General features: G+C 45.5%; 1 protein-coding gene across 5 annotated transcripts in view; it reads left to right on the forward strand.

The window, feature by feature from the left end:
* LOC126473356 (calcium uptake protein 3, mitochondrial-like) overlaps positions 1-20,684 on the forward strand; it is a 588,948-nt gene extending 568,264 nt beyond the window's left edge. For all 5 annotated transcript variants that reach the window (XM_050100359.1, XM_050100356.1, XM_050100358.1 and 2 more), the window contains one exon: positions 18,739-20,684. In XM_050100359.1, the coding sequence (XP_049956316.1) occupies positions 18,879-20,198 (1,320 nt within the window). In that variant the 5' untranslated portion in view covers positions 18,739-18,878 and the 3' untranslated portion in view covers positions 20,199-20,684. The remainder of the gene's footprint in view (positions 1-18,738) is intronic.
* The last annotated feature ends 202 nt before the right edge of the window (positions 20,685-20,886 follow it).

Genomic DNA, 20,886 nt, shown 5'->3' on the forward strand with positions numbered 1-20,886 from the left:
GAAAACAGTTTATTATTTCAAAAGTAATCGCCGTAACTGTTAACACATTTATCCCACTGAGGCACAAGACATTCATTGCCTTAACGGAGAAATGTTTTGGGTGCCTATGGAAGTAAACCGGCGGCCACAGGTGCCTTTCTCCAAGGCTCCCAAAGTATGCAAATCGCACAGGGAGAGATCAGTATTGTATGGAGGACGTGTAAGGGATTCCCAACGAAATCTCTGCAACGTAGTCGAAACAACAGGCACACCAGCTCCGGGAAAGTCATGATGACCACCTCCTTTGGCTGCAAGAGCCCGCTACTTATTGACTTTCTGGAACACGGCTCCATCATAAACGCACAGTGGCAAATGAAAACTTCACAAAAAAAGTGAAGAAAGACATTCGTGGTCGTCGATATGCCTCGAACGAAGAGGTGCGCTCCTGGGTGCAATCATGGTTCCGTAGGCAACGGCAAACCTTTTTTCATGAAGGCACTGACCGTCTTACAGTGAAATAAATGTATGCAGTAATGACGATTACAGTTGAAATAATACGCGTTTCACTTCGTTTTTTGCTTCTGTCTAGTTTTGACTGATCGTTATACACTCCTGGAAATGGAAAAAAGAACACATTGACACCGGCGTGTCAGACCCACCATACTTGCTCCGGACACTGCGAGAGGGCTGTACAAGCAATGATCACACGCACGGCACAGCGGACACACCAGGAACCGCGGTGTTGGCCGTCGAATGGCGCTAGCTGCGCAGCATTTGTGCACCGCCGCCGTCAGTGTCAGCCAGTTTGCCGTGGCATACGGAGCTCCATCGCAGTCTTTAACACTGGTAGCATGCCGCGACAGCGTGGACGTGAACCGTGTGTGCAGTTGACGGACTTTGAGCGAGGGCGTACAGTGGGCATGCGGGAGGCCGGGTGGACGTCCCGCCGAATTGCTCAACACGTGGGGCGTGAGGTCTCCACAGTACATCGATGTTGTCGCCAGTGGTCGGCGGAAGGTGCACGTGCCCGTCGACCTGGGACCGGACCGCAGCGACGCACGGATGCACGCCAAGACCGTAGGATCCTACGCAGTGCCGTAGGGGACCGCACCGCCACTTCCCAGCAAATTAGGGACACTGTTGCTCCTGGGGTATCGGCGAGGACCATTCGCAACCGTCTCCATGAAGCTGGGCTACGGTCCCGCACACCGTTAGGCCGTCTTCCGCTCACGCCCCAACATCGTGCAGCCCGCCTCCAGTGGTGTCGCGACAGGCGTGAATGGAGGGACGAATGGAGACGTGTCGTCTTCAGCGATGAGAGTCGCTTCTGCCTTGGTGCCAATGATGGTCGTATGCGTGTTTGGCGCCGTGCAGGTGAGCGCCACAATCAGGACTGCATACGACCGAGGCACACAGGGCCAACACCCGGCATCATGGTGTGGGGAGCGATCTCCTACACTGGCCGTACACCACTGGTGATCGTCGAGGGGACACTGAATAGTGCACGGTACATCCAAACCGTCATCGAACCCATCGTTCTACCATTCCTAGACCGGCAAGGGAACTTGCTGTTCCAACAGGACAATGCACGTCCGCATGTATCCCGTGCCACCCAACGTGCTCTAGAAGGTGTAAGTCAACTACCCTGGCCAGCAAGATCTCCGGAGCTGTCCCCCATTGAGCATGTTTGGGACTGGATGAAGCGTCGTCTCACGCGGTCTGCACGTCCAGCACGAACGCTGGTCCAACTGAGGCGCCAGGTGGAAATGGCATGGCAAGCCGTTCCACAGGACTACATCCAGCATCTCTACGATCGTCTCCATGGGAGAATAGCAGCCTGCATTGCTGCGAAAGGTGGATATACACTGTACTAGTGCCGACATTGTGCATGGTCTGTTGCCTGTGTCTATGTGCCTGTGGTTCTGTCAGTGTGATCATGTGATGTATCTGACCCCAGGAATGTGTCAATAAAGTTTCCCCTTCCTGGGACAATGAATTCACGGTGTTCTTATTTCAATTTCCAGGAGTGTATCTCCTGCGACTTCTGGACGGAAACGAACAGTTTCCATCTCTTTGTTGACGATATGTTGACAATTTTACTTTGTTGTCCAAGCATTTGTTTGTCATTGAATCGCAGGTTGTTCATGTTTTTGACGGAGGAGTGAAATGCTGCTCTTAGGAAGTGTACGTACTAACCAGTTTGGCGTTCAGTTCATGTATTTTGATAGCGGTCTTCATGGCATTTAATTCACGGTCAGTCTGACAGTGAATGAATAATTCGGATAAGAGATTCAGTAAGAGCGGATATTAACGTGGATCCGGGCAAAACCACGATATATTTGACAGTACAGATACTCCTTTTTGTTGCGTTTATGAATTAATAATGGTAGGAAGAATATTTCTTTTGACTCCTATGTGGAGAGATGAGCTTTTAGATGTGGTGGACGTATAGAACACGCAATGTCGGGACGTTTCGGTTAATTAACTGAGGTGGCAATTTCCTAGAAGCATCTCGCTTGTGTCCCAACCGCGCACTGATTAGGTGATCGGCGCTCGACGGAGAGGATTTGTGTTTCCTGTGACACGAATTGTGGGTTCGAATTAGTGTTATATCACGTAACAGGGCTGCGGTGGCGGGGATGCATACGGATCGCTAATGATGGGATACAATGAAAGACAGGTTCGCTGATTTCCCTCTCTGTTTGTCAGCTATTATGTCTCCTCAAAAGTGTTCTGTTCAATTTCTTGTTTGTTTAGGCTTTCTGCTTTGTGGAAGTTCTTCATCGCCAGTATATTGTAGAAAGTCGAAACTTCCCGCCGGATACTCTTTCCTCGGTATGCCAGCTTACTTATGATGAATTATTACTATTCCATTCCAGTTATAGAGGGCCGAGCGGAGATACCTCTGCATGAAGTCAGGATAAGTGTTAGATCATTATCAGAGTTCAGTAATTTATTCGCAATGTTGACAACTCGTCGTCCTTCCGCACCAGCCTCGGCTGTTGCTCACTCAGCTGCGTGTTGGATTCTAGCTGACGTCCGTCGAGTCAGCTCAGCGTTTTCACGCCAAGGAGGTGATGTCACCGATCCTGGCGCCTTGTCGGATTGCCGGCGAGCAAACACTGCCGTTATCCAGCACGAAGTGGGTCTCGCGCAGGCTTGCTGGAGCGTACTCGGTCACACTCCGAATTCTCCGATGACGCTTGATGACCTATTCGCGTGTGGTCGGTGGATCTCCAAAGGAGCCAGACTGTTGAACAGGAACGTGGACCCTAAAAGGTTCTGTTACTGGCATCCGTACAGAAGTCCGGTACTGGCAGCACTGTGCGATGTGATATTGTTGGAAAACTGTCTGTTTCTCCAGTAGAAGATGATAGGTGTCGAGCAGCATGAAGTTTATCAATGAAATTTACAATGAAATCCAGACCATTAGCTGCTTACAGGCCTTGATAAATATCAACGAGGAAGGTTGAAAATGTGTGCCCCGACCAGGACTCAAACCCGGGATCTCCTGCTTACGTGGCAGACGCTCGGCAAGCTACTATACGATACTTAGCGAGGGTATTTCGCATCAGTATTATCGTTTTTGTGTCCTATTCCATTCAACTATGTGGTATTTTACATTGATCAGCCAAAACATTGTGACACCAACCCACTATAGATATAAACCCGTCCACGTGGTACCAGCGTCACCTGGCGGGAAATGACAGTCAGACACACGCACCGAACGTGGTGGTGCAGTGGTTAGCGCACTGGACTCGCATTCGGCAGGACAATGGTTCAATCTCGCGTCCGGCCATCCTGATGTAGGTGTTCTGTGATTTCCATAAATCGCTCCAGGCAAATGCCGGTATGGTTCCTTTGAAAGGGCATGGCCGACTTCATTCCCCATCCTTCCCTAATCCGATGAGGCCGATGACCTTGCTGTTTGGTCTCTTCTGCCAAACAACCCAACTCAGACACACGCACTGTGCATGTAGTGTCAGTGAGCGTGGTGTCCATGTGTAGAATGGGGAAGGCTCGCAGTTTATCTGAGTTTGACCGAGGGCAGATTGTGATGGCCTCGAAGCTCGGCACGAGCATTTCGGTAACTGTACGATAGTAGGGTGTTAGACGAGTGTTGTGGGGTATGTCATCAACATGTGGCAGAATCAAGGTGAAACCACTTCCAGACGTCATGGGGTTGGGCGGCCACTCCTCATTACAGATGCCCGACGCCCTAGGCTGGGCAGATTGGTAAAACAGTACAGGCAGCGAACTATGGCGGAACTATCATCTGGCTTTAATGCTGGACAGCGTAAAACTGTGTGTGAATGCACAGTGCACCGAACACTCATAACGATGGGCCTCCACAGCCGACATCCCATGCATGTGCCAATGTTAACACGGACATCTGCAACTACGACTGAAATGGGCACGTGACGATCGGCACTAGACGTTGGTGCTGTGGCAGAGCATTGCATGGTCTGAAGAATCCCGATACATTCTTCACCATGCCGATTGGAGAACAGGAATCCGTCGTCTTTGAGAGGAACAGCCCCTTGACACCTATACTGTGGGGTTGAGACAAGCTGGCGGCGGCTCCATTATGTTCTGGGAAACATTCACGTGGGTATCTATGGGTACAGTGGAACTCGTGCAACACGCCATGACGGCCAAAGAGTAACGTGCACTGGCTGCATATCACGTACACCCCTTCATGACGATCATGTTTCCCGACTGCAGTGGAATTTTTCAACAAGATAATGTGCCATGTCAGAAGGCTAGGAGTGTGATGGGTTTGTTCGAGAAACATATTGGCGAGTTCCAGCTGATGTGCTGGGCCTCCTAGCTCGCCAGACTGGAATCCGATCGAACACGTCTGGGATGTGACTGAACGTGGCGTCAGAGCTCATGCCCCCCCCCCCCCGCCCCCCCTTTCTCCTCCCTTCATTTAGGTAACTTGTGTATGCAGGTGTGCCAACTCTCTCCAGTGACCTACCAAGGTCTTATTGCTTCCATGCTACGATGCATCGCCGCTGTTATCCGTGCCAAAGCTGGAAATACCGGCTATTAGGTAGATTATCATAATATTCTGGCTGATCAGTGTATGTGACGTAAATACAAGTAAAAGAGTATTTGGCCACGGGAGGAATTTACATTTATACAACTGTGTATATCTTTCCTTCAGTGGTCACATGCTCCTTTTCTTGTCTTATTTACATAACATAAAACACCACATAGATGGCATGCGAATGGAGTAGGACAGAAAAACGATATTACGACTAAGCCACGTACAGTGGGTTGCCGAATATACACGGTGCTTCGCAGTTCGTGTTAACATTCTAAGGGTTGTGCAGGGAACTTAAAAGGGGACTATAAGACAATCAGATATTTATAATTTTTTATTTTTATCTTACGTAAAATGCAAAACTCATATATGCCTCCCCAAACGCAGTTTCATGCAATTCTCAAACATTATCGAGGAACTCGACTTTTAAGTTCTCCGAGCACGTTTAATTTGCTAAAGCTAGGACGATTTTTTCGATGGGCCACGTGGCTCTGTGGTAGACGGCGCTCCTGCCATGTGGGCAGTCTAGTTCGATTCCCGACTGACGCAAATTTTTAAACAAAGTTATACATTCTCAGAGCAGTTCTCTGCAGCGTAAAATAGATGGAGAAGAAAGAAAATTAGGTAGCTCTGGAATCTGGTACTCGTTTGATCATTGGTTCCAGTTTTGGTCTTCATTTTTTTCGTTTATTCCCGTTTGGTTCTAATACGTACATCATTTAAGTACAAAATTCATGATTATATATATATATATATATATATATATATATATATATATATATACGCTAATTAAGCCCTATATAATTCATTATTTATGAAAAATGCGTCCCTTCCTTTTCTAATTACATAGCCCTCGGACCTTTCCAATTTTCGTTAGAAATATAAATTATTATATACCAGTGTCTTACATATGTTTGTGAATGAAGATTATTTGGATTAAAAGTATTACAGACGTAAATTTATTATCTTTATGTTTCTTACTTTCACGGGAATACTTATCGAACGTGCATTTTTGTCTAAAAATCTGCAGCGGCAGCGAGCCGAGCCTGTGCCACTTATATGGGAGGCTAGCATTCTGTTAAAGAGCAAACCAAGTAGCCCACCAAAAACTCGTCCTAGCTTTAGCGAATTAAAGATATTAGGAAAACTTCAAAGCCGATTTCTTCGAGAATTTTTGAGATATGCGTTGAATTGCTTTGAAAGATTGTTGTTTGATTAGTAATCTTCACGTACCATAAATATAAAAAATTTTAAAAATCCGATTGACATGTGGTATCTTCGTTAGTAGATAACGTTTTGACGAGGAACCCAGACAATAAGAAACTTAAACGAGGGTTGCGACAGTACGTTTAAAGTAGGCAACAAAATTTCTCAAGAATTCTTCATAAATAAGGATCTAAGACAAGGTTGCCCATTAGTTAAAAAAAGTTTCAAATGGCTCCAAGCACTATGGGACTTAACATCTGAGGTCATCAGTCCCCTAGAACTTAGAACTACTTAAACCTAACTAACCTAAGGACATCACACACATCCATGCCCGAGGCAGGATTCGAACCTGCAACTGTAGCAGCAGCTCGGTTCCGGACTGAAGCGCCTAGAACTGTTCGGCCACGCGGCCGGCCTGCTCATTAGCACCGATTTTACTTAAAGCGTACTTAGAAATAGTTTTGCAAAATTTGAGGAGGAAATGTCGTGGAATGAGAATCCCCATAGGACAAGAAATGCTCTATACTTAGCCTCCCGCTGACAGAATCTGGTCATCGGGGAAGAGTACAGACGACTCGTGTTACGTGTTCAGGAAACTGCACGAAGAGTACACAAAATGGATGCTGACAAACAGGCCTGATAGTAAACACAAAACAGACGGAATACGTGACAGTGGGTAAAGACGACCGAATAGATTTGTGTGTAGGAATCTCTGAAAAATTAAACGTGTCTATGCATTTAAATACGCGGGTGTCAGTTTTACAGCAAATAGAATAAACACACAAGACAAACACAAAACTGGGCGAGGAAAAAGAGTAAATGGCCAACTTAACTCCTTTCTACGGAGTGACAAAATTATAAAGGCAACGAAGGTGTTGCGGCATAAGTCAATCGTAGAGAACATCACCACATACAGTGGTGGCATACGGGAGCTAACCGAAGAAGAAAACAATTAATTCTTGTCGCTTGAGATGGATTTTTGACAAAGAAGTTGTCGTGTCTTTAGACTGGAACACGTGACAAATAACAGAATACAGGAAATTAGTGCGTAAAGAGAGCCACTCCCCGAGGTCGTAGATAGCAAAACATTAACTTGGTATTGCCAACTCCAACGAATGAATGATAACAGATGGTCGAAAAGAATGTGTAAATAGACGTCTGTTGAGCGAAGAAAACCTTGAGGGCTTCCTGGAAGATGGATGCAAGATGTTAAAGATGTGATGAATTCAAGGGGGTTTCGGAAAGAAGATCGGACGGATGGGAAACTATGGAATTTGAGAAGGGGAAGACGGCGTCTGACTGTATCACAGGCTGCACCAAAGTCGTACACACAACACATACAAGTCTTATTGATCGATATAAATCCATACGAGGATGATGAAGGTGGTGGTGGTGGTGGTGGTGGTGGTGGCGTGGCTGTTAAAAGTAACTTTTAGTTTCAGTTGATGATTTTGATAATATATAATTTGGAAAAAAAGTTTGGTGGACGAACATGTTCTAAACACAAGACTTTGTGTGCAGATTTTTATTTTTCGTTTTCTTCTCGAGGAACTTGGTTTCAGTTCTAATATGCAAAAGACACTAAAGTTCACATGTGTGTGGACGCAGTCAGTATTTTTGTAAATGCTGGCAATGTAAATATAAAAGATGAGAATAAGTCCGTAGCTCGTCGTCGTGCGGTAGCGTTCTCGCTTCCCGCGCCCGGGTTCCCGGGTTCGATTCCCGGCGGGGTCATGGATTTTCTCTGCCTCGTGATGACTGGGTGTTGTGTGATGTCCTTAGGTTAGTTAGGTTTAAGTAGTTCTAAGTTCTAGGGGACTAATGATCATAGATGTTAAGTCCCATAGTGCTCAGAGCCATTTTTGATGAGAATAAACAACATCTTTTATGCTCGCACGTGAAGAAGGAAAGCTTGAGGAAGCTGGCGGCTGTTGGCATGCGGAGAATCGATGGAGTGTCGGGGCGATATTGTGGGCTTTCTTCGGTGCCACGTGCCGCAGACAGCTGCCTACGCACCGGCAGTCGCTTTTCGTTCCTGTGTGCTCCACAGCGGAAGGGAAGTGGTGGTGGGGAGGGGGAAATCTGAAGGACGCTGTGCTGTAAGCCGCTTACAAGATCAGAGTCTCGGAGTTGGTGGCCCTACAGCATTCTGGTAACCTCGTGGCGTGCAAACCATTTGATGCCACATTTGCGCACTGCAGATCTTTGTGGATTTATTGACTGATTAAAGATGAGCGTGGCTGAATTTGTGAGTCGAACCGTAGCAGAAAAGCAGCTTTGGAATCACATGAGTTGAAGAACTCCAAATAAATATCATAAAATCCAGGTAGCGGGTATTTAAAAAAAAAAGTTCATCCGATTTCACAAGACTATTTCTTCTACATAAATGAAGATGGAAACACAGGATGAACTTTAACTGTTACGTATGTCAAGAAAATACTTATTTTCAAAAGAACTATCGGAATTAGCATGGATGTATATTTTACATGAATACACATAGAATCTTCAGGTGCTTTTTACAATTGTGTACACAATCAAAGTTTTCATTTATCTTTATCAAATTTTCAGAGTGCCCTCCACTGTACCCTGTACAACCATTCAGACTATAATCAATCTCGCCCCGTACTTAGGCAAGCATGTCTTGAATACTGAATTCACTGTTGATGTTACGCGATTTTACAGTTCGCCCGACGTTCTTCGAAGGGTTGGCACATGGACGGAGCCCTTCACTGAACCCCGATATGTGGCTGTCTGTCAGTTAAAATATCAGAGGATGGCAAGTGCATACCACATCAGATAGAGCCTTACTTAGTGAATCACAATGGTGTTCGAACCAACCTTCAAGCTGACGACAAACTTAGGACAGTTTTACAGTTCATAACCTGGTTGCTACAGCAGTCAGTAAGAAAAAACAAGCAGTCTTCGTTGCAGTGTTAAAATCTTTTTATTTCCCAAGTACGCGTTCACCTTTATTTAGCCACCTTCGGATTGGCTTACGGAAGATATAAAAAGTTTCATAATAGTGGTGTGACCCTATTTGTTGTCATTACATTACAAAGAATGTATTAACTTACTGAAATTTGGTAGCGGTGTTACCTGAGATACCGCTCATGAAATATCCCATCAGGTAAATATCCCTTGTCAAAGTTTTAAAAACATTGCGTGGTGTCCTGTAATACGCAATACACCTCAGACATGTTTATGATGTGAAGCTTTACTATAGGCCTCATTCTGTTTGGTTTGCATTGGACTGCGCCACATGCCGTGATAAGGAAATCTTCTGCTTCCTTGGTACTTCTAGTGTGGGTTGTCAATTAAGCAACAAAGCGGGTTAATTTATCAAAAAAATACCGTTGTCATCTGTTTCATTCGATTTTACACGCCATCGTGCAGTGTTTTTAAAGCTTTGACAAGGGACATTTACCTGCTGGGATATTTTACGGGCAGTATCACAGGTACCCATCTTTACCAAATATCAGTAAGTTGTTTAATATTTTCCTTGTAATCCAATCTCACTAAACGGGGTCACGTCGCTATTATGAGATTTTGTACTTCTTCTGTAGACAAATACGAAGATACCTAAATAAAGGTGAAACATGTCATTGGGAAATAATAAAAAAAATCATCATTGCAAACAAGGCTGCTTGTTTTTCATATGATAGCAACTTTTATTAAATAAAATTGTTTTATGCCCAAGACGTATCCAAGATGAAACATTAATTGGGTGCTTCAGGAAGACTGTAGTTGAGATGGCCGATAGGAGATGTAAGAAGCTTTTAATAGTTTCCACAGCGGACGCTGTTTCGATATCTCGCAGAAAATCCAAAGATATTCTGACTGTATGTAAAGTACACATCAGTGGAAAGAGATTATCAGTACTTTTACTGTATGATAACTATGGAATTGTTAATGCCGACATCGCCAGTAAAACGGCATTACTAACCATAGTTCTCCGAAATTTCTTTACCAAAGAATACGCAGTTAATATCCCAATATCAGATTGAAGAACAACTGCCAACACGAGTAACTTGGAAGTAGATCGCCTTGGTGTAGTGAAGCAACTGAAGTCGCTTAATAGATGAATGTCTCCAGGTTCAGATTATATACCAATTAGGTAACCTTTTGGACTATGCTGACGTAATAGCTCCGTATTTAGGAATCATGTACACCTGCTCGCTCGACGTAAGATCTTCACGTAAGGACTGGAACGTTGCTCATGTCTCCCTAATACATAAATACGAAACAGGAGTAATCAGCTCAGTTATGCACCCAACTTGTTGATATCAGTTTGTAGCGGAATTTTGGAACATACAGTGTGTTCTAAAATTATGAAATACCTCTGAAAATAATATCTATTGACACTTATGCAGCACGAATTCAGAAAATATCGCTCTCGTGAAACAGAACGAGCGCTATGCACACGAAAGCTATCGACAGAGGATCTCAAATAGATTCAGTATTTTTAGATTTCCAGCAGGCTTTTGACACATTTCATCAGGTTGTGTGCCTGTGGAGTATCGTTACAGTACTGCGACTGGATTCGTGATTACCTGTCAGAAAGGTCTGAGTTCGTTGTAACTAACGGAAAGCCATCTAATGGAAACAGAAATGATATCTGGCGTTTCCCAACGATGTTACAGGCCCTCAACTGCTCCTAGTTTGTATAAAGGATCTAGGAGACAATCTAAGTAGCGTTGGTAGATTTTTTGCAAATGATGCTGTTGTTTACCGTATAGTATAGTCTTCATAAGATCAAAACCAATTACAAAATTACGTAGACAAGATGTCTTTATGGTGCCAAAAGTGACGTTGACCTTAAGCAATAAAAACTGAGAGGTTTTTCACGTGGGTACCAAAAGAAGTCCAATAAATTCCGGTTGCATGATGACTCGCATAATTTTTAAATTGTCGAAGAAGATGCAACGCATGCACTAAAGAGACTACCTACACAACGCTTGTCCGTCCTCTTCTGAAGTAATGCTGCTACGCAGTATCTGATAGTGTTGACGGAGGACAACGAAACAGTTCGTTTTGTATTATCGCGAAATAAGGGAGTGTTTGTCATGGATATGGTACTTGAATTAGGGTGACAGTAATAAGGAGAAAAACGTTTTCTTTTGCAGCGAAATGGTTCAAATGGCACTGAGCACTATGGGACTTAACATCTATGGTCATCAGTCCCCTAGAACTTAGAACTACTTAAACCTAACTAACCTAAGGACATCACAGACATCCATGCCCGAGGCAGGATTCGAACCTGCGACCGTAGCAGTCGCGCGGTTCCGGACTGAGCGCCTAGAACCGCTAGACCACCGCGGCCGGCCTGCAGCGAAATCTTTTCATAAAATTGCAATCACTAACTTTTTCCTCCGAATGCGAAAATGTTTTGTTGAGTGTCACCTACGTAGGGCAAAATGACCATCGTAATAAAAAGAGGAGTCAGGGTTCGCGCAGAAAGATTTAAGTGTTCATTTTGCAGATGTGTTATTAGATAGTGAAACGGTAGAGAAATTCTTTGAAAGTGATTCTATGAACACTCTGCATACCACTTAAATGTGGATTGCAGAGTAACCATGTAGAGATAGATCTAGAGGTAGAGTTACAGATAAGATGAAAAGCAACAAGACTGTGTTTTGCTTTGGACCGATAGTTAGTTATTTCGGATTATTACAAACCCTAGCCCAGAAAAGAATACTATGTACACTGGAATTACCGCAAACGTACATTGTCTTTGCTGTACTGCGTTCTGTTTCGGGTGGGCTGCTTTCGTATACACAAGCATACCAAGCTCTCAGTGTTGTCAGCTAACGAAGTCGGGTTAGGTCCCACTGTCCGTCGAGTATCTTCTATTTGTATCGATGTTACCTTACATCAGCCACCGCGCCCAGTGACTTCAGCGGCTGCGAGAGTAATATGTTATACATGAAATGTATTCGCAGTTGCGAATATGAACACTTCCCAGTTTCATAATGGAAATACAAGGAAACTTTGTGGCCGACCGGCAATTCAACTCGGATTACACGCTTTACGCGGGCGGCCGCCTTAACGACAGTCGCCGGCCGCTGTGACCGAGCGCTACAGTCCGGAACCGCGCTGCTGCTACTGTAGGAAGTTCGAATAGTGCCTCGGGCATGGATGTGTGTGATGTCCTTAGGTTAGTTAGGTTTAAGTAGTTCTAAGTTCTAGGGGACTGATGACCTCAGATGTTAAATCTCATAGTCCTCAGAGGCATTTGAACCATTTAACCACAGTCGTCTACCTGACCATGACTCATGACCAGACCCAAAGTTCATATGTCCGTAGTAATACCTGTACTCGTAAATCCCATTAATGTTATTCACGTACAGGGCAGACATTTAAAGTAGCAATCCCGGTGTTGGCGGATGAATACGAAATTGCAATGCCTGTGTTCTGAAGAAGCTCGACGCATTGTTGCTTCGGACGTGCATGCATGTCCGAACGAACATTACATTTTACTAATAAAATTTTGTCGGGCTTCCAGCCGCGTCAGATGGTTAAAATCCAACGAGCTTTCGACCGAGCTCTCCTCAGTCATTGTCATTCTTACCACTTGACAATGACTGAGGAGAGCTCAGTCGAAAGCTTGTGGGATTTTAACTACCTGACGCGGCTGGAAGCCCAACAAAATTTTATTAATTCATATCGCCGCGAAACCATGCATTTGTACATTACATTCTACTTATTCACAACACACATACTGCAGCTTCATAATATGTTATAGTTTCGTGGCTCGAAGAATTAGTGGTAAAGTGCAGTCCTGCGGAGTGAAAAGTATGGAATTTGATCCTTAGTTCAATCGCAAGGTTTCTATCTGTCACTTATTACTTATTTCACCTCTGTCAGTGTTTGTTAATGTGAAAAATGCCGAGTTGCTACATGCTTCGGTGTTCTTGTTAAGCTGTAGGCCAGCCTATAACTGGCGGAGTTAAGTCAGTTATAAGGTCAGAGAACGGTAGCTCTATATTACCTGCAATAGGACCATGCCTACTGAAGCATTGTGTTTGTTCGCCTTCTATGCGGTCCCGTCTCATTCCACTGATTACGATGAGCTGTACGTGAATTGTCCGCGCGCCCGCAATTTTCATGAAATATTTTATGAACACAGCTCATTATTTGTATAAAAATATTGTTGGGGGAAATATATAAACATTCGATAACAACCCATGACGTCTAGAGGAGGACGTATCAGTATCTCTCTCTCTAACGCCTGAAGAAATTTCTACCAAAACTGTCACACATCACTTGTTATCTGGGAAAAAAATTACTGTGACAGTAAGACACTCCTAGCGCCACTATGAATGGCCCACCGGGTTAGCCGCTCGGTCCAACGCAAGGCTTTCCGGAGTGGCAAGGAGCGCCTGGTTCCCGCACGAATCTGCCCGGCAGACTTGTGTCGAGGTCCGGTGAAGCGGCCAGTCTGTGAATGGTTTTTAGGCGGTTTTCCATTTACCTCGGCGAATGCGGGCTGGTTCCCCTTATTCCGTCTTAGCTACACTATGTCGGCGATTGGTGCGCAAACAAGTTCTCCACGTATGCGTACACCACCATTACTCTACCACGCAAACAAAGGGGTTACACTCATCTGGTGTGAGACGTTCCTTGCAGGTGGGATCCATCGGGGGACTAACCGCACAATAACCCTGGGTTCGGTGTGGGGCGGCGGAGGGGTGCAGTGGACTGGGACTGCGGTGGCAGTCGTGGGGTTGTGGACCACTGCGGCTGCGGAGGGAACGGAGCCTCTCCCTCATTTTTAGGACCCCGGTTAACACACAATACATACATACATACCTCTATGAACGAGAGTCTGGATTGGAAAAGCATGATATAAAAAGGTAACCCAGGAACGTCTGCAGCAATTTCAACAAAATTTGATGGACACGTGACTCACTATTTGCATAAAAATACTGTTTGAATAACAGATTCCCCACTACCGCTACTGTTGATGGTGACAATGAGGACTAGTGACATGTAGAAACGTACTAAAATGACGTGTCGGTATTTATTTCCTGTAACTGATTAACTTGAAGTACTACATACGTCTGAAGGGCAGCCTGTCTCATATTTGCTTTGTTCATTGCGACAACCATACTGTTAGAAAAAGCACTGTAGCCAACCAATAATACTGACAGCGTTTTTCGGAGCCAAACAGCATGCCACACGAATCTGTACCACACATACATTTAACGTCCTCTCTAGAGCCGCGTGGTACAAAACGCGGAGAATGAGGCACTTGTCAGCGACAGTGCTTTTTGTTGAAAGAAAGATCAGTTACTGGCAGAGTTAAAAAAAGTTTCCTTAGACTTTAGATGAAATTGCTGGGCGGAAGTTGGTAGAGATACGGATAAAATACACTACCGGCCATTAAAATTGCTACAGCACGAAGATGACGTACTACGGACTCGAAATTTAACCGACAGGAAGAAGTAGCTGTGCTATGCAAATGATTAGCTTTTCAGAGCATTCACAAAAGTTTGGCGCCGGTGGCGACGCCTACAACGTGCTGACATGAGGAAACTTTCCAACCGATTTCTTATACACAAACAGCAGTTGACGGGCGTTGCCTGATGAAACGTTGTTGTGATTCCTCGTGTAAGGAGGAGAAATGCGTACCATCACGTTTCCGACTTTGATAAACGTCGGATTGTAGCCTATCGCGATTGCGGTTCATCGTATCGTGACATTGCTGCTCGCGTTGGTCGAGATCCAATGACTGTTAGCAGAATATGGAATCTGTGAGTTCAGGAGGGTAACACGGAACGCCGTGCTGGATCCCAACGACCTCACATCACTAGCAATCGAGATGACAGGCACCTTATCCGCATGGCTGTAAGGGATCGTGTAGCCTCGTCTCGATCCCTGAGTCACAGATGGGGACGTTTGCAAGACAACAACCATCTGCACGAACAGTTTGACGACGTTCGCAGCAGCATGGACTATCAGCTCAGAGACCATGGCTGCGGTTACCCTTGACGCTGCATCACAGACAGGAGCGCCTGCGATGGTGTACTCAACGACGAACGTGGGTGCACGAATGGCAAAGCGTCATTTTTTCGGATAAATCCAGGTTCTGCTTACAGCATAATGATAGTGGCATCCGTGTTTGGCGACATCGCGGTGAACGCACATTGTAAGGGTGTATTCGTCATCGCCGTACTGGCGTAGCACCCGGCTTGATGGTATGGGGTGCCATTGGTTAGACGTCTCGGTCATCTCTTGTTCGCATTGACGGCACTTTAAACAGTGGACGTTACATTTCAGATGTGTTACGACCCGTGGCTGTACCCTTGATTCGATCCCTGCGAAACCCTACATTTCAGCAGGATAATGCACGACCGCACGTTGCAGGTCCTGTACGGGCCTTTCTGGATACAGAGAATGTTCAGCTGCTGCCCTGGCCAGCACATTATCCAGATCTGTCACCAACTGAAAACGTCTGGTCAATGTTGGCCGAGCAACTGGCTCATCACAATACGTCAGTCACTACTCTTGATGAACTGTGGTATTGTGTTGAAGCTGCATGGGCAGCTGTACCTGTACACGCCATCCAAGATCTGTTTGACTCAATGCCCAGGTGTATCAAGGCCGTTATTACGGCCAGAGGTGGTTGTTCTGGGTACTGATTTCTCAGGATCTATGCACTCAAATTGCGTGAAAATGTAATCACATGTCAGTTCTAGCATAATATATTCGTCCAATGAATAGCCGTTTCTCATCTGCATTTCTTCTTGGTGTAGCAATTTTAATGGCCAGTAGTGTATATACTGACAGAAAACGTCAAGGAGGAGTTGAGAGACATAAATGAAAGTGTGTAGGCGTGTTCTACACTTGTAAGATGGTGTCTTTTCAAACTTCGCGCCAGTCGTATAAGAGTGGCGCATGTAGCTCCACTTTAAGGATGCAAACCAGGTTTGCTTTAAACACACGCTGTAACCGTCGTGAGCATTAGTTACCTTTGAGATTGGAGGTGGTGAGTTGATGTTAGTCAAGGGTGCCTTTAAGGCGACAAAGAAGCCATTATCAATTGACCACTGAGATTGAACTGGCTCATGTAATGGGAGTACGAGAAGCTGGATCCCCTTCTACGATATTGAAGAAAGACTTGGGAGGAATGTAGCGACTGTACATGACTGCTGGTCACGAGAATGTACGGTCGCAAGATGATCGGTCTCCGGACGGCCACGCGGCGCCACCGACACGGTAGATCATCGTGTTTGGCGTACGACTCTGGTGCATCGTTCTGCATATGCAGCAGCAGTCTGAGCAGAAATTGGTACCACAGTGACACAATGACCTGTTACAAGTCAGTTACTTCAAGGACAGCTCCAAGGCAGCGTAGCGTGCATTTCACCGACTCCAAGACACCGCCATTTACGACTTCAGCGGTGTCAAGCGAGACCTCATCTGAGTGCAGCGTGGAGGTCTGTTGTGTTCTCTGACGGAAGTTGGTTCTGCCTCGGTGCCAGTGACGGTCGTGTTTTGGTTAGGAGGAGGCCAGCTGAGGGCCGGCAACCAACTCGTCAACATTGGACCTACAGTTGGAATTACGGTGTGCGGCGCGATTTCGCATGACAGCAAGAACACACTCGTGGTCATCCCACGCACTGCGGCGGTAAATTTGTAACTCTGGCTATTTGACCTGTTGTGCTGCCATTCACGAACTGCATTCCAGGATGTGTTTTGCAACAGAATATTGCTCGTCCACATACCGCTATTGTAACTCAACATGCTGTACGGAGTGTTCACATGTTGCCTCGGACTGTTTGATCACCAGAGCTGTCTTCTATATAGCTCATATAGGAAATCATTGGACGCCAACTCCAGCGTCATACATAAAGAGCATTCATCGTCCCTGTATTGGCCGACCAAGGTTCAAAATGGTTCAAATGGCTCTGAGCACTATGGGACTTAACTTCTGAGGTCATCAGTCCCCTAAAACTTAGAACTACTTAAACCTAACTAACCTAAGGACATCACACACATCCATGCCCGAGGCAGGATTCGAACCTGCGACCGTAGCGGTCACGCGGTTCCAGACTGACGCGCCTAGAACCGCACGGCCTGACCGACCAAGGCAACCGGCTTGGAACTGACATCAGGCAGTTGTCCAACATAAAGTATGCACGTTTGCATGATTGCATTCAACATTCTGGGGTTACGCCAGTTATAATGTACCAGCATTTCACATTTGCAACAACGGGTTACGCTGCTTAAAGTAGTAAATGAGTTTTGCCATATGGGGAGCAAAATAACTGATGATTGTCGAAGTAGAGAGGATATAAAATGTAGATTAGCAATGGCAAGGAAAAGAAGAGAAATTTGTTAACATCGAATATAGATTTAAGTGTGAGGAAGTTGTTTCTGGAGTGTAGCAATGTATGAAAGTGAAACGTGGACGATAAATAGTTTGGACAAGAAGAGAATAGAAGCTTTCGAAATGAGGTGCTACAGAAGAATGCTGAAGATTAGATCACATAATTAATGAGAAGGTATTGAATAGAATTGGAGAGAAGAGAAATTTGTGGCACAACTTGACAAGAAGAAGGGATCGGTTGGTAGGGCATATTCTGAGGCATCAAGGGATCACCAATTTAGTATTGGAGGACAGCGTGGAGGGTAAAAATCGTGGAGGGAGACCAAGAGATGAATACACTAAACAGATTCAGAAGGATGTAGGTTACAGTAGGTACTGGGAGATGAAGAAGCTTGCACAGGATAGAGTAGCATGTAGAGCTGCATCAAACCAGTCTATGGACTGAAACCACAACAACAATAACATCTTGCGCTTACATTAACCTGTGGTCTTCAATGTTAATCACTTAAGTATATTACCAGACAAATGTATTTCCAAAATTTTATTACTCTACATTTTTTATTGTGCCGATTTTTTCCGTCAGTGTATCTACAAATATGTAACATACACGTACTTTGACGAAACCCCCGAAAAAGACGTCTGTTTTTCACAGAAGATGGAAACAACAAAAATACTACATATCCCAGAATTCTTGAATAAACTATTTAAAATTTAATTTAATGCACAAAAAATCATTCTTTCATCATTCTGTTCATGTAAATGTGTCTGATTTGTATGTATGTACGTCCTCACAAAAATAGATGTTGCAGCGCACGGCAGACACAGCTAGTATTTACAAATATTCTAGTATTGGTTAAAAACAGTCTTGGCTGCAATTGTAGTTTTTTATTTTTCAACGACACATTTTCAGGTTATCTTAATTTGGTATTTCTTTGAAGAATCATTTAGTCAGCCTTTGGCTACACTGACTAAAGATAACCTCAAGATGCCAAAATAAGGCGAAACGCGTCGTTGAAAAATAAAAAACTACAGTTGCAACCAAGACTGTTTTTAACCAATACTGTTAAGCACTGATTTGCTGTATGCCACATATGGATTGGTACAAATATTCTGTCACCCAAACTTAGCAGAGTTATTCGACCTCAACACAATTTTTTTTTTTTGTTCACAGGTGCCTGAAGTCGGCAGATGGCTGTTATCGTAGAAGTGACTGGAGGATCAGACAGTGAAATGAAACCAGGAAGCTTCTGACAGGCGTAATTTGGAGTGCTGATTGAAGATAAAGCAGATATCAATCTTAATAGCTGTACGATGTCGTCACTGGTGCGTTTGGGGTCGAGACTGCACAGGATCCCAAAACGACTGTTGGGCACAGCTGCAGCCAAAAGTTACAATTCCGCTAAGCGTAGGGGTGTCGTGGCGGTCACTGCAGCGTGCGCCATCGGCACCGCTGCGGCTGTGTACGCAGCGAGCCGCACGGGAAAGCTGGAGGCTGCCAACGAGACGAAGCAGCCGAAGGAAGAGCAGAAGGGGCCGGTCAGCGGGAAGCTCGCCTACCGCGAACAGCGGTTCATAAAGTTCGCGTCCGTCGAGTTCGACGGGCAGGTCTACATGACGCCTCAGGACTTCCTAGAGTCGGTGTTGGACCAGGAACCGCGGCCCCGACTCAAGAGGCGACAACTGAGCGTGGCGGACGTGGTCGCCTTCCGCGAGGCCACCCCTCCGCTCCACGCGGGGTCGCCAGCCATGTTCCGCACCGTACGCGACCGGGGACTCATCTCGTACACGGAGTACCTCTTTCTGCTGTCGGTGCTCATCAAGCCCCGCAGTGGCTTCGTCATCGCCTTCAACATGTTCGACACGGACGGTAACCGGCGTGTCGACAAGTCCGAGTTCCACATCATCGAGGACATCTTCATCCAGACGTGGAGGGGCAAGAAGCACCAGTTCTGGAGGGTCAACAACAACAACAACAACTTCCGCCGACGACAGGCATCGCATGAGGCTCACGGGCAGGACGATAGCAGCAGCGGGCAAGCCGTAGATACCTTCCTCACCGTCCACTTCTTCGGCAAGTCCGGCAGAGAGGTGCTGCGCTACGAGGACTTCGAGAAGTTCATGGAGAACCTGCAGAAGGAGATCGTCGAGCTGGAGTTCCACGAGTTCTCCAAGGGCGCCGACCGCATCTCCGAGATGGACTTCGCCAAGATCTTGCTGCGGTACACCTACCTCGACTCCGCGGAGTGCAAGGCGTACCTCGACCGCCTGCTGCTCAGGATCAAGGTGGAGAAGGGGATCGGCTTCGACGAGTTCTGGGCCTTCTGCCAGTTCCTCAACAACATCGACGACTTCACGGTGGCGGTGAACATGTTCAACATGGTGGGCCGGCCCGTCGCCGAGCAGGAGTTCTTCCGCGCCGTCAAGATCTGCGGCGGCGCGGGTGTGAGCCGGCACCTCGTCCACACCGTCTTCCAGATTTTCGACGTGGACGGTGACGGCCGGCTGAGCCAGCGCGAGTTCGTCGCCATCATGAAGGACCGCCTGCGCAGGAGGTTCAAGGCGCAGCCCACCCGCGAGAAGTGGGAAAGCTTCAAGGCGTGCATCAAGAACGAGATGAAGTCGATGGTTTGATGATGTCTGTATCCCTCACGCCAAATGCATTAAGAATGTGGTGAGGGCAATCGTTTGATGACGGTCTGCGTCCAAATACTGAGCTGCTCCCGACTTTTTACAACGGGAAAAACATTGTCTGGATAAACTGGAACTAAAATTGTATTTTTGTACCAGGAATGTAACTGAAATTTAAGAAATTGTTCTGTTGCAAGTTTAACGTACAGTGTTATGTTTGCTGAAATTGTGCCAAATAACTAATTCCCTACAGGAGAATCAGGGCAAAGCCCATCATGAATATTTGGTACATCTGGGTTTCCACGAGAAGAAACTGGAAACAATTATCTGTTGTTCATAACTTCTAAAAATGTATTTGTAACTAAAAATCTACTTCTTAACTAATTTTATACACTTTCAAGCATTTAAGTTCATGCCATTTTCTTCGATTCACGTTTGTAATTGAAATACTGAAAATATTGTGATGTAATAAAGATTTGAACAGTTAGAAGGTTGCCCAAATAAAGTCGGTAACGCACCTCCTGTACGTAATAAGAATGTCTTTCAAGGGATGCAATATGATTTGGCACATAACCAGACTAAGCAAAAATCAGTGCAAATTATGTCAGCCTATAAGAAGAGAGTCAATAATCTTCGCAGCCATTAGTCAGAGACCGATACCAGTCCCATTCGTTATTTTTTTATTTTATGT

This window comes from Schistocerca serialis, chromosome 4, assembly GCF_023864345.2.
Source record: "Schistocerca serialis cubense isolate TAMUIC-IGC-003099 chromosome 4, iqSchSeri2.2, whole genome shotgun sequence".
NCBI classification, from domain to species: Eukaryota; Metazoa; Arthropoda; class Insecta; order Orthoptera; family Acrididae; genus Schistocerca; species Schistocerca serialis.